This window comes from Mustela nigripes, chromosome 16, assembly GCF_022355385.1.
Source record: "Mustela nigripes isolate SB6536 chromosome 16, MUSNIG.SB6536, whole genome shotgun sequence".
NCBI classification, from domain to species: domain Eukaryota; kingdom Metazoa; phylum Chordata; class Mammalia; order Carnivora; family Mustelidae; genus Mustela; species Mustela nigripes.
The window spans coordinates 20,636,068-20,650,354 of NC_081572.1; the positions used below are offsets into that span (position 1 = coordinate 20,636,068).

The 14,287-nt window shown below is 38.9% G+C and overlaps 3 protein-coding genes across 4 annotated transcripts; all 3 read left to right on the forward strand.

The window, feature by feature from the left end:
• The first annotated feature begins 915 nt into the window (after positions 1-915).
• Positions 916-1,443, forward strand: LOC132003380 (keratin-associated protein 4-8-like). The gene has a single exon (XM_059378785.1). It carries the CDS (start codon positions 916-918, stop codon positions 1,441-1,443), a length of 528 nt encoding a protein of 175 aa, XP_059234768.1.
• A 4,860-nt stretch (positions 1,444-6,303) lies between these two features.
• LOC132003340 (keratin-associated protein 4-12-like) lies at positions 6,304-6,789 on the forward strand. Its single transcript, XM_059378717.1, has one exon. It carries the CDS (start codon positions 6,304-6,306, stop codon positions 6,787-6,789), a length of 486 nt encoding a protein of 161 aa, XP_059234700.1.
• A 6,178-nt stretch (positions 6,790-12,967) lies between these two features.
• Positions 12,968-13,513, forward strand: LOC132003322 (keratin-associated protein 4-6-like). 2 transcript variants are annotated; one of them, XM_059378678.1, is made up of 2 exons: positions 12,968-13,317; positions 13,438-13,513. In XM_059378678.1, exons 1-2 carry the CDS (start codon positions 12,968-12,970, stop codon positions 13,511-13,513), a joined length of 426 nt encoding a protein of 141 aa, XP_059234661.1. The 2 variants fall into 2 exon arrangements, with proteins under 2 accessions (XP_059234661.1, XP_059234660.1); XM_059378677.1 differs by having other exon boundaries at positions 12,968-13,513.
• Positions 13,514-14,287: the final 774 nt, after the last annotated feature.

The following is a 14,287-nucleotide window of genomic DNA, read 5'->3' on the forward strand; positions in this document are numbered from 1 at the left end:
TGTTGTAGGAATTTCATTAACCCAATGACCACCAGAATATACACAATGAATCATAAGTCTCCTCTTACCCTCAAAAAGAAGGAGCTAGCTTCCTTTTTTTCTACCATATCTTCTGTGCATTTTTTGATATGATTGTCTGTTTTGTGTGTGTTGAGTTTGAGGAGTTCATTATAGATCCTGGATATCAAACTTTTGTCTGTACTGTCATTTGCAAGTATCTTCTCCCATTCCATGGGTTGCCTCTTTGTTTTCTTGACTGTTTTCTTTGCTGTGCAGAAGCTTTTGATTTTGATGAAGTCCCAAAAGTTCATTTTCACTTTTGTTTCCTTTGTCTTTGGAGACATATCTTGAAAGAAGTTGTTGTGGCTGATATCGAAGAGATTACTGCCTATGTTCTCCTCTACGATTCTGATGGATTCCTGTCTCACATTGAGGTCTTTTATCCATTTTGTCTTTGTGTACAGTGTAAGAGAATGGTCAAGTTTTCTACCAACATTCCATCTATTGAAATATTAATTTTCCACTAAAGATTCTTCTCCATCGGAAGTTCTTCCAAAATCATTGCAATATGAGAAACAGAGAAAAGACAGGAACCTACCTGTGTCACATGATACCCAGAGATTAAAGGCTTGTGACACTGAAAACAAAGGAGTAAATAAGAAGTGATTCACATGAAAACCCTGGGGAACTTGAGAAAAGGGAAATAACTATTTTCTATTCATGGGGAGTTTTTACTAGAAAAATATAATGATCTAATTTACTAACTGCATTTGTAGTCATATAAACAAAATGAAGGAAATTGTCTTTTCATAATCACAGAGGTCCCTCAGCAGGGTATAAAAGGAGCCATGTGGCAAGGACACCTCCAAACTCACTCTCTTAGAAACACACCCACAACTTCCACCATCTGAAACCATGGTTAATTCTTCTTGTGACTCTGTCTGCTCTGGCCAGGGCTGCGGTCACGACCTCTGCCAGGAGACATGCTGCTGCCCTTCCAGCTGTGGTTCCAGCTGCTGCAGGCCCAGCTGCTGCACCTCTAGCTGCTGCCGCCCCACCTGCTCCCAGACCACCTGCTGCAGGACCACCTGCTGCCGCCCTACCTGCTGTGTGTCCAGCTGCTGCCAGCCCTCCTGCTGTGGTTCCAGCTGCTGTGGCTCCAGCTGCTGCCACCCCCCCTGCTGCATTTCTAGCTGCTGCCGCCCCTCCTGCTGTGGATCCAGCGGCTGTGGCTCTAGCTGCTGCCGCCCCTCCTGCTGCATTTCTAGCTGCTGCCGCCCCTCCTGCTGTGGATCCAGCTGTGATGGCTCCAGTTGCTGCTGCCCCTCCTGCTGCCTGCGCCCAGTCTGTGGCCAGGTCTCCTGCCACACCACTTGCTATCGCCCCACCTGTGTTATCTCCACCTGCCCCCGCCCCATGTGCTGTGCCTCCTCCTGCTGCTGAGCCCCTTCCCTGAACCCACCCTCTCCCTTCATTGGGTTCATCATAGCAACAGACTCCATACACCATATGCTGGGAGGTGGCCACTCCCAGCAACTATGTGTCTACATCCCAGCCTCAGGCCAAACTCTCACCTTTTCCTCAAGTGGGCCCAGAATATGAAATTAGATGATATTCATAGAAAGAAATTACTAGAATTGCCCAAATTCTATTTCTGAACTTTTGATTTCTGGGCACCCTGCCCCAAACACAGAAATTCCAGCAGAGCCTTCAAGGGCACTGTTGTCATAGCCTCAAATCCAAAAGTCTGTGTCCTTTTATAGGAAGATTTCCATATCTTATTACTACTTTTGAATAAAGATCCACTTTCTTGGCCTAGAAATACAATGTTCTTGTGTCTGCTGTTTGGCAGTGTCCTCATTTCCTGGGAAATTATAGCCAACATGCTACTCTATCAGGTTTTCTAGTCCCTGTTCTCACCTTCAGGAAAATCTGAACGTGGAGTGTGGCATTAAAAACCAACCAACCAACCAACACAGAAATAACAATATACAGAATGTCCAAAAGCACTGAAGAATCATAAAGATTTTTATGTAAAAAATTTGGAGGTATGGAGGAGCAGAGTTGTATAGCACAGCAAGCCTTTCTTCAATATTTCTGAAAGCCTACTTTGCCCTACAATTCCACTCCTGATAGATGTCTCATCCCTCTGTCTCCCTTCCTTTCCCCATCTCCCTTGTTCTTCCCTTGTCTGGTTTTCTTGGAAAACCAGGGGGTCCAAGGTTTTCCTTATGGTCTATCCATCTCCTATGTAATCCAATTTATTACCCTCTCAACTTCTCTAACTTCATCTCCAACAATTAACAACAAAATAATGATCTTTCAGGAAAATCAACCACCCTGAGTAGTTGGAGGATATCAGAAAATGGGAAGTACTCAAATTTTAATATTTCCCTATCTTAATGACTTATCTGGGATGTGTACTTATAGCCATGTTTAGGAGCACTTTGTCAACAAATATTATGAGGAGTGTGAGACTGACAAGAAATCAATCAATGCACCAGTTTGGTTCTTCGTAAGCCCAGAATACTCCCAAATCCTTATGGACTCTATCCCAGTTTAAAAAAAAAAAATTAAAAATTAATTTCTGATAAACTCATGCTAGTGAAAGCAGAAGAAAGATTTAGCAAGCTTTGTACTAAATGCATATTCTGAGAGTTGCAAAGCTAATAAGTAATACAGTGGGACTGAGTCATGATTGTGTTTAACTCCATAAATTAATTTAACTTGCCTGGAGACATTATCTCTCAACTCCACTCAAGTTACAAAATTCCTAATAGATCTGAGATGGTAGATGAAAATTAGTTGCACCATCAGTTGGCTTAAGCATAAAAATTTGGGTTGGTTTTTGGGGGTTTTTTTTGTTTTTTTTTTTTGAGAGGGAGAGGCTTTATTAGTACTTTTTCTTTAACAATAAAGAAAATCTTAAAGAAAAAGACTGTAAGTGGAAGAATTGGAAAGAAAACAATAACAACAACAAAAAAAATCCCCACCCTGGATTTAATGGAAAATCCAGAATTTCACACACATGGACTTGGTTTGCATATTAGTTATCTACACTTGTTGTGTAACAAGTTATCCTAAAATCTGGCAGCTTAAAACAACATTTATTATCTCACATATTTTCTGGGGGTTAGCAATCCAAAAGTGCCGGCAAGTCCAATGACCAGGGCTATATTCCTATGGAGGCAGAAAAATCTACTTCCAGGCTCACTCACATGGTTGCTGGAAGGAGACCAGTTCCTCACTCACCACGTGGGCTGTTCAGGCACCATGCCATCTGGCTCCCCCCAGAGCAAGTAATCTAAGAAAGTGAGAAAAGTAACAAGAAAACCCAAGATGGAAGCCACAAGCTTGTAATAACCTAATCTTGAGAGTGACATATTCTCAGTACTGCTAAATTCCATTATTTTCCAAATGAATCACCATGTCTAGCTCACACTCAAGGGGAAGGGATCACACAAGGACGTGAGTACCAGCAGTCACCGTAGAGCTTGCCAACTACAGTATGTAAGAGAGGTACTCACAAATCTGAAAACGGGTTTCAATGCTTCGAGCCTGCAGGTGATTTCCTGGGTCATAGGAAATGTCTACAGAGCAGACATCTATGACTTGGGCCATGGGAAAACTGAAGGAAGTGCAAGAGCAAACACAGGCACTGGAAAGGAATAGTCAGAGGGAAGGCAAGTAATAGAGCACAGTGTCCAAAAAAGAGTGGCAACTTGAAAAAAAAAAAAAAATCAAAGGACAGAATTCTACATCCAGCTATGACAAAGTAGCTGGTATCAGACTGAACCTCTCAATGAGGATAACTATAAGAACTGGATAAAGTTAAGAGAATAATTGATTTTAAACACTGGGAATTGATCTATGCAAGCAGGATTGAGCGTCCCATAGTCTTAGAAGAAAATTAAATCCTTTACATTGGAAGATAAAGTCGCCTTAGGCCTCTCCAGTTTTTCATGTAAAATGTCTGGTATTCAATTAAAAATAGATATGCCAGAGGTTGGGGTACCAGATGGTCGGTATTATAGAGGGCACGGATTGCATGGAGCACTGGGTGTGGTGAAAAAATAATGACTACTGTTATGCTGAAAATAAATAAATTAATAAAAAATAAATAAATAAAAATAAATAAAACCAAGGAAAAGAGAGTAGAAATATACTCAGAAATGATCCATGTAAATAATCAAAACTAACTTTAAAATAACTATGATTAATATATTTAAAGTAATAGATGAAAAAATGGCAAATTTTATCAGAGAACCAAAATATGTAAAAACAAAAATAAAAACAAAAATGAAAAGTCTAGTGAAAATCCTAGAATTAAAAAATTAAAAACCTGAAACTCAGAACTCAATAAAGGGGTTTAGCAGATTGGACAGAAGAAAGAGCACACTGGAAATAGAAAATATCCACACTAAAATACAAAAAGAAAAAAGGTTGGAAAAATACAGACAAGAGCATGAGGTACACATGGAACAAAATGAAAGAAGATCAAATGTACACATAAATTTGAGTCCCAGGAAAAGAGAACAGGAAAGAAGCTATAAACAAAGAGATAGATGGATGATGAGCAATTTAACAAAAGTAATGGAAACATCAAACCATAGATTTAAGAACCTCTTTGAACTCCAATTTATTTATAGTCTTCATAATCTTCAATTATCTAAATTCTTGAGGTTACATTTTCTTTTCTTGAATGGACTATGCTACTCATGGTGGAATACCCTCTTGTATACTTTGTAATATTTTTCCCTCTTGCATACTTTGTAACATTTCTCCTGTGGACATCCCATGCAACCTGTGTGTGGTTTCTTTTCCTTGGGCTTACTGTGTCTTTAATTTCGAGTTTTTCTTTCATAGCAGTTATTTCTGTGTAGTATGATTTTTGCTTTTGTTTCTGACGATTCCAAGAACATTTGGGTGATGCATTTTGACAGGAATACTACATACATGATGTGTCCTTTCAGTGTGTGACTTAGGCAGACACATGTCCATTTGTCTTATTATTAACAATGCTAACATTGATCCCATGGTTAAGCTTTTCTTCTCAAGTTTCTCCACAGTAAAGTTAGCATTTTCCCCTTTGAAATTAATAAATGACCAATGAGGAAATATTTTTTAAATGTCCAAATATCTTGTCCCCCAACAAACTCACCTATTAGCTGTAGCCTCCACTGATGATATTTACCTGAATCAAGTTTTATTATAAGGGGTAAATGGTGATTTTTTTTAAACTCAGTTTTTCCTTCTACATTTATTAGTTGACATTCTACTACCATGGATAACTTCCTCATCTTTCTTTTCATTTCTTTAATTAGTCTCAATATGGACTTGTGGGAGTTTTTTTAATGGATTAAAATCCATTACTATTGCTATTCATTTTGCTATTCAAGTTGTCCCATAGTGGACCAGTGAGAGTCCCTTCAAAGAAGCTCCAAACATTTTTTAATATTTACAAACAACGAGTTCTTGGTAACGGTTTCAAATTGAACACAGGAAGTAATACCTTGCACATACTTTGAAACAGCCAGAGTCCATTCTCTGATGAGAATTTATGACTCACTGATAGGGTCTATCTTCCTCATAGCCCACAGGTATCTCATAAAGATGAACTTTTTTCTATCCACTACTATAATTCTACCTCTCTCTTTCTTTTTTCTAGCAAATTTTTAAATATTTATTTATTTACTTATTTAAATTTCTTTTCAGTGTTCCAGAATTCATTCTTTATGCACCACACCCAGTGTTACATGCAATACATGCCCTCCATAAAGCCCACCATCAGGTTCACCCAACCTCCCACCCCCTCTTCCTTCCAAAACCCTCCGTTTGTTTCTAAGAGTCCACAGCCTCTCATGGTTCATCTCCCCCTCCAATTTCCCCCAACTCACTTCTCTACCTCTCTTTTGACATCAAAAAGATGTGGATAATTTGTCCAAACAACATCATGGAGTGATACCCAGATCACAGGTAAACCTCAATGATGGAACCCATGCGATGGGCCCTTTTGACAAACAAGAAAATAGAAAAGACAATTTTGAGAATAACCAGATTGGAAACCTTAACATACCCAGAAAAGGATATCTTATTTTTCCTCATCTGAAAATATTTAACCAGAAAAACACAGTGATTTAATTTAATGACTAATACTTCCTCAGGAAAAGAAAACTAGGAAATGGTCCAGGATAAAAACACAGCAGCTTCAGCAGAGTATAAAAGAGGACAAGCAGCACAGGGATTTTCAAATTCACTAAGCTCACTCTCTTCCTAATACCAGCACCTCCACCCTCTGACATCATGGTCAACTCCTGTTGTGGCTCCGTCTGCTCTGAACAGGGCTGTGGCAAGGAGACCTGTTGCTGCCCCAGCTGCTGCCAGACCACCTGCTGCAGGACCACCTGCTGCCGCCCCAGCTGCTGTGTGTCCACCTGCTGCCAGCCCTCCTGCTGTGGTTCCAGCTGCTGTGGCTCCAGCTGCTGCAGGCCTAGCTGCTGCATTTCCAGCTGCTGTCGCCCCACCTGCTGTGGATCCAGCTGCGGTGGCTCCAGCTGCTGTGGCACTAGCTGCTGCCGCCCCTCCTGCTGCATTTCTAGCTGCTGCCGCCCCTCCTGCTGTGGCTCCAGCTGCGGTGGCTCCAGCTGCTGCCGCCCCTCCTGCTGCTGCCCCTCCTGCTGCCTGCGCCCAGTCTGTGGCCAGGTCTCCTGCCACACCACTTGCTATCGCCCCACCTGTGTCATCTCCACCTGCCCCCGCCCCATGTGCTGTGCCTCCTCTTGCTGCTGAGACCCTTCCCTGTGATGACCACCGACTTTGTTTACCTCTGTCCCACATTTGTAGACCCTCCCTTTGTGCTTTTTAAACACATGGAGTGGAAATGATGCTGCTCAACTGAATTGGGCCTTGATTCCATGGGGGAACCAATCACACTGTTGAAGAAGATGGATGTGGCATGGAGCTGGCTTATAGTTGCTTGTACAGTAACAAATTTTACCCTTCCACAATTGGTGAAATCATTCTCCTAACTTCCCTTTTCTAGGCTTTTACTGTAACCTGATATATTTTTGTACCAAAATAAAGCTACAATTCCCTGCATTAACAATTCAGTGTGATTACTGCTCCCTTAAGATTTTGTCTTCAGCTCATAGGCAACTGTATTTGACTTACACCTGCAGCAAACACACATGGTCTTGTCACTTCTCAATAAATAGTTTCCATTATTCACTGCCTGAATCTTTCCTATGTGCCTCCTTATTTCATGGGCAAATCACCTAACACTATGAACCTGTCCTAGGAAAATAAACAAAAAAGTGAAAACTAGAAGTTTGGAAGACTGTAGGTAGATAAAAGCAAAAATAACACAATATATGTTTAATGCATCACACCAGCCACCATAGCTATGCAATCTATTGCTCAGCAGAGTCTACAAATTTGTATTCGGACTTGTACTCAATGACACTGGTGTCACCCATGCAGCAAATTAAATTTTCACTGATTCTGACTCTGTTTATGATAGGGCTTTAGTCAAGTCTCATTTTTTTTTCCTTTTGATAGAGAAGTTTCAGATCCTTATGAATTCAAGGGACACGCAGTTTGCCTAGATGAGTAAAGCATGCCCTTAATAAGATCAAGTGTTTGGTGGAAACTGGAGCAATGTATAGACTGCATGACCACATAAGAGGGTATTCCTAAGTTCCTGTCAATTGCTTCCATGGGAAAATGGGGACCCAGTGTTTTCACTGTAAAGTGCGTCTCATTTCATTGACCCTCCCAAAAGCCAATTTCTTCATTCATTCAACCAAATAATATTTATTGAGCATTTATTACATGGGAGGCACAGTTAAAAGTACTGTAGTAAATGCAGAGACCAACACACAGAAAGCTCTCTACAGTAATAGAGCAGATATTCTGGTAGAGTTACTTTTTTAGTAAATAGTAAAGTTTTTTCTATACGTTTGTCCACTCAGGTTTCTACACAATATTTTTTCTCTGTGCTTTTACTTGTATGAATAAGACTGAGCTTTGAAGCCCCTCTTCAGATGAAAGTATCTGTGATACATATGGAGACACAGTTCCCAAAGGACGGTTTTACTAATGATGTACCCCACCCTTCAACCATAGAGCCACAGTAAGGTTGCTCAAGTTAGGAGAGGGAAGGAGAGATACATTCACTGATGAAGAAAAGAATGGAGCTAATTCATCAGTTGCTCACTTGGGGTGAGAACTAACAGAAGGCTGGGTTCCCATACTGCAAAAAAAAAAAAAAAAAAGTAGAGAATATATGTAATAGATATCCCAAAGGGAGAAACAAAGCAATAAAACATACTAAGAATTATAATTCAAATAAAGGAACAGTTGTGTGTACCTGGAAAAATCAGGCCATGGTGGTAAAAACTGAGACATAATAAATTTATAATATATGATATATTTTATTACGTTGTATTATAGTATGATGATCCCAAACTATTGGATTTCAAAGAAAAAAAACATTTGAATATCTAGGCAAAATACCCATGTCAGTTAAAAGGAAAAGGAAACAAGATTGCATTCATGCATTTTGATGGCAACACTTCACATCAGAAGATAAATAAAGTAGCATTCTTAAGACATACAAGGAAAGAAAACATGATCCCAGCATTTTATATCCAGACAAACCAAGTTCCATGCTACAAATAAACTACTGTGAACATGAGAGAGCTCAGGGAATAATCCTTCTGTGGATATATTCTAAGGGATTTATTAGTGAATGAGCTTTAAACCAACAAGATCAGTGAAGGTATGGGAGGGATAATCTTCATGAATACTAGCAAAGGGAGATATATAAATATATTATGGGCTGAATATACATGTGAAATGCATACTTATTATCTGCAGAACTAAGAATGAATAATGAACAGGCAAGAGGCAGTATTAATGTGATGGATACAGATTGACCACATAGATACAGTACAATTAAAAAAAAAAAAGTCCCTTCAATAAATGGTGCTGGGAAAACTGGGCAGCTATATGTAGAAGAATGAAACTCAACTCAAATTAGTCTGATAGAGTATTATATACAAATGTTCATTTAAAGGTAACTGTTAGTATAAAATACAAACCTTCCTAAATATCAAAAACATACTGAAAAAGAAACAGAGAATAAAGCAGTGAAGGATTAGAAATAGAGAGAGAAAGATGTAGAGATGTAGGTATTTAATACTTATATTACATATGCATAATTCACTATATGTTGTAGGACACTATTCATTATATATTGTATATCACTATTCATTATGACACATATATATATAAACTACATATATAATAAAAATTACATAACTAAAGTTAAACATATTGATCAATTGATCATACCAATACACATAATAGGCTCAACTCACCTGTAAAAAGAAAAAGATTTTCAGATTGGCTAAAAAATAAAAACACAACACTGCTGTATACAAGAGATACAACTAAAACAATCGGTTTCAGAAGGTTAAAAGAATAAAGACATATCATAGAAAATGCAAATAAAAGAAAGCAGAAGTCACAATTTTGATACCAAACAAGTGAGATTTATACCAAAAAGCATTATAGGACACAAAGTGGGATACTTCATGATGTTAAAGGCTACAATGAAGATATAACAACAAAGCTAAACTTTCAGAAACAGAAGGTGTTACAAGAATTAAAAGACACAGCCAAAATCAAAAACTAACACACTGTTGATGGACATCTAGGTTCTTTCCATACATAGTTTGGCTACTGTAGACATTGCTGCTATAAGATGAATGGATAAAGAAGAGGTGGTGTATATATATGTATATATATATATATATATATATATATATATATATATATATATATACACACACACACAATGGAATACTATGCAGCCATCAAAAGAAATGAAATCTTGTCATTTGCAACAAGGTGGATGGAACTAGAAGGTATTATGCTTAGCAAAATAAGTCAATAAGAGAAAGATAACTATCATATGATCTCCCAAATGGAGATGCAATGTGGCAGGTTTGGGGGTTAGGAAAAGAATAAATGAAACAAGATGGGATCAGGAGGGAGACAGACCATAAGAGAATCTTAATCTCACAAAACAAACTGAGGGTTGATAGGAGGATGGGGGTAGGGAGAGGGTGGTGGGGTTATGGACATTGGGGAGGGTATGTGCTATGGTGAGTGCTGTGAAGTGTGTGAACCTGGTGATTCACAGACATGTACCATGGGGCTAATAATACATTATATGTTCATAAAAAAAATTTAAAACATATATTTAAAAAAACTAACACACTGTATGAAGAAAAACCATACGAAGAAAAATTAACAAGAATAGGAAATAACTACACATAATTAATAAGGCAGATCTTGCAGATACGGATCAAATCAAACCTCAAGGTAAAAAAGATACCTCTTGTTTTCAAGTGCACAATACTATTTTAATCATGAAAGCCTGAAAACAACACCAATGTCCATAAATAAGGAGCTGGATAAATAAATCATATTATGGCAACAGAACAGGACACTTTGTGGCTAAAAATGAAATGAAGAATATCTGAACTATACAACTGTGAAATAACATAATTCTGGGATAAATTGTTAAGTGAAGCAAAGCAAGTTGGAGTAAAGTGTATCTCATGTATCTCTGTCTGTCAAATAAATAAATAAATTCTTTTTAAAAAATTTTAAAAAATAGCCATGGGAGGGGAATTTTTACATTATAAAAATGATTCTCTGTGGGGGAAGGAAGGAACAGAAATAACAAGACTTCCTTAAACATGCCTCAATTTGTTGAATTTATTTTGGGACTACAAATACTTTCCATAATTGCAAAACAACATTTAAATTTTAAAAAGGGATTCCTAAAAACTATTTTTTTAAAAAAACATATATATATATATATATATATATATATATATATATATATATATAAAAGAAAGGTGAGAGGAATACATGTGAAAAAATGATATTCAAGATGTTTAAATTTTAAAATATAGAAGATGCAAAATAAAAAAAAAAAGGCCACTGAAGATGTGCTCTGTTCCATGCATGATGAAAATACTGTAAGTTTCAAGCATTCACCTCAGATGTCTCCATCCAGCTGGAGACAGACAATCACATTCAGGTTACAGTAGATGTGCAGAATCTGAGTGCTCCACAATGTGATATCAAACATAAAGGAGGAACAGATGAGGTTTAGAAAAGAAGAAGAAATGTCTAAGAAAACATAACAGAGGATGAAGCGCTCTGGGCTGGAACTTAAAGAAAGAATAAGGAATTGTTGATTTTTTAAAAGATTTTATTTATTTATTTGACAGACAAAGATCACAAGCAGGCAGAGAGGCAGGCAGAGAGAGGAAGGGAAGCAGGCTCCCTGCTGAGCAGAGAGTCTGATGGGGGCCTCAATCCCAGGATCCTGGAACCATGACCTGAGCTGAAGGCAGAGTCTTTAACCCACTGAGCCACCCAGGTGCCCTGGAATTGCTGATTTGATGTGGGAGAATGCACTTTCTAAGATTTAATAGCAAAATCAAAGGTATACACTTCATAAGACTCAGCAACCTAACACATCTCTATGTGAACTCTTAGAGAATAATGAGTACTTCATGGGTTCTTTAAGAAGAAAAATCAAAAAAGTAATTACAAAGCATTCAGAAGACTATCTGGCACATGGCAAGTACTCATAAACAGTATCTGTAATATCTCATTTCTCACTGTAGGTAAATGAGCCTTAAATACATAATGCTTGTTTTTGACACAAATTCTTGGAATATTTGCCCAAATCTTGTCTTTCAATATATCATAGTTAAGTGCCCATACAAACAGCAAAACTTATCTGTTTATATCTTCTTTAAGCAGAATGATTTGAATTTGAATTATGGAAAGAACACAAGAAAAAGATGCTTTAAATAAAACTTTATTTATAATGCAGAATCTATTACATATGTTGGACAATCAAAAGAAAGATCAAACCTGCTCACCTTTACCATACTATATGTGAAGATTCCTAAAGGAAAAAGTTCATTTCTGAAAATTGTTCTTTCATCAAAAAGGAATGAGTCAAAGCTATAACTTGAGGAGGATTCATTACAATGAGTTTAGACACTGTGACACCCTGACTCTCCAATTATCCAGGAAATACAGTCCAGTCCTCCCATTATTTGTAGACAAGTAACCCCAGTGATGAGTCTTTCCTCTTATTTCCTTATCAGTACTCCACCTAACACTAGAATGCATTTTTCCACTTTGACCAAAAGAGAGAGAGAGAGACTGAGAGAGAGACTTGGCACTATAAAAGCCATCCTCAAAATATGATCATGGAAAAAGAGGAATTAAATTCTTGATCATATTTTGAGGATTATATCACAACGACAGTCTCTCTCTTTTGGGGGGAAGGGCAAAGTGGAAAAGTGCTACTGTCAGGTGGGGTGCTGATAAGGAAATAGGAGAAAACTCATCACTAGGTGAAACAGGTGATAGGAATTAAGGAGGGCATTTGTAATGAGCACTGGGTGATGTATGGAACTGCTGAATCACTGTATCATACACCAGAAACTAATGTAACACTGTATGTTAACTATACTTGAATTAAAATAAAATATGACCACTGGAGTCATACACAAAAATGGGACACATGGAAAAAGTCAATAATAGAATATCATATGACAGTTCCAACATATAAGATATAATATACAGAAAAATATGCAAATGTGGTTCAGTGAATCACAATGCTGCAGGAAAAGGGAAATGATGCTTTTCTCAGATAACAGCATATTTAACCTAATAAACATAATTATTAACTTGTAACACTAATTGCTTCCTGGTAGGAAAAACAAGAATGCTCCTTGTGGTAACATCAGCTACTCAGCAGAGTATAAGAGGGGACAGAGGTGAGGAGACTTTCAAACTCAAGAAACCACTCTTGTGGAAACCCACCTATACCCACTTGTGGAACCCCACTCCTCCCACTGACACCATGGTCAACTCCTGTTGTGGATCCGTCTGCTCAAACCAGAGCAGTGGCCAGGAGGCCTGCTGCCACCCCAGCTGCTGCCAGACCACCTGCTGCAGGACCACCTGCTGCTGCCCCAGCTGCTGTGTGTCCAGCTGCTGCCGCCCCTCCTGCTGCGGTTCCAGCTGCTGCAGGCCCAGCTGCTGTGGCTCCAGCTGCTGCCGCCCCACCTGCTGCCAGACCACCTGCTGCAGGACCACCTGCTGCCGCCCCAGCTGCTGTGTGTCCAGCTGCTGCCAGCCCTCCTGCTGTGGTTCCAGCTGCTGTGGCTCCAGCTGCTGCAGGCCTAGCTGCTGCATTTCCAGCTGCTGTCGCCCCACCTGCTGTGGATCCAGCTGCGGTGGCTCCAGCTGCTGTGGCACTAGCTGCTGCCGCCCCTCCTGCTGCTGCCCCTCCTGCTGCCTGCGCCCAGTCTGTGGCCAGGTCTCCTGCCACACCACCTGCTATCGCCCCACCTGTGTCATCTCCACCTGCCCCCGCCCCATGTGCTGTGCCTCCTCTTGCTGTTGAGCTCCCTGCCCTCTGACTACCATCTCTGCTTACCTCTGCCCCCCAGATATAGATTCTTTTTGTGAGGACCCTTTTTGTGCTGACCTTTAGGACACATGCAATGGGGTTAATGTTGCTCAACTGAGTTTGGTCTCATTATTCTAATGAGTCCATCAGTGTCCCACTGACACTATGAGCATATTCTGGCCTCAGTCCAAATTCTACTAGTGGACCTCTCCCTTTCATCCAAGTGTGAATTTTCTTACAACATACCAACTGTTGTATTGACCAACTCTCCCAAATTCTCCTTAATTTTGAGGCACCAACTCATCAAGCTCAAGGGGCTAAAGTTTGATTGCAGTATTTCTACATTACAGATTTTTATAGTCTCTCTTAATTGTCCAGTGGATTCTTTTATAATTCTTAATCCCCTTTCTTATGTTATAACTCTATGCCAAAATAAACCAACACTTTCCTGTACAAAAATTCAGTGTATTAGTACTCTTCTTTAAGATTTTCAGTGCAGTCACTGGGTAAGACTGATGAGTCACTGACTTCTACCTCTGAAACCAAAAATACATTATATGTTAATTGAATTTGGATTAAAAAATAAAATAAAAAATAAATTTTTAAAAAAGTTTTTAATGCAGTCTGGACAACTATATTTTACCTAGACATGTAGGACAGACAACATGGCTTTGTCAATTTTTCAATAGAGGGAAAGCCCAATTTAGTCACAGCTTCAGTTTCACTGGAAGTCTATTAAGTTCTTAGATAAAACAGACATTCTTGGGA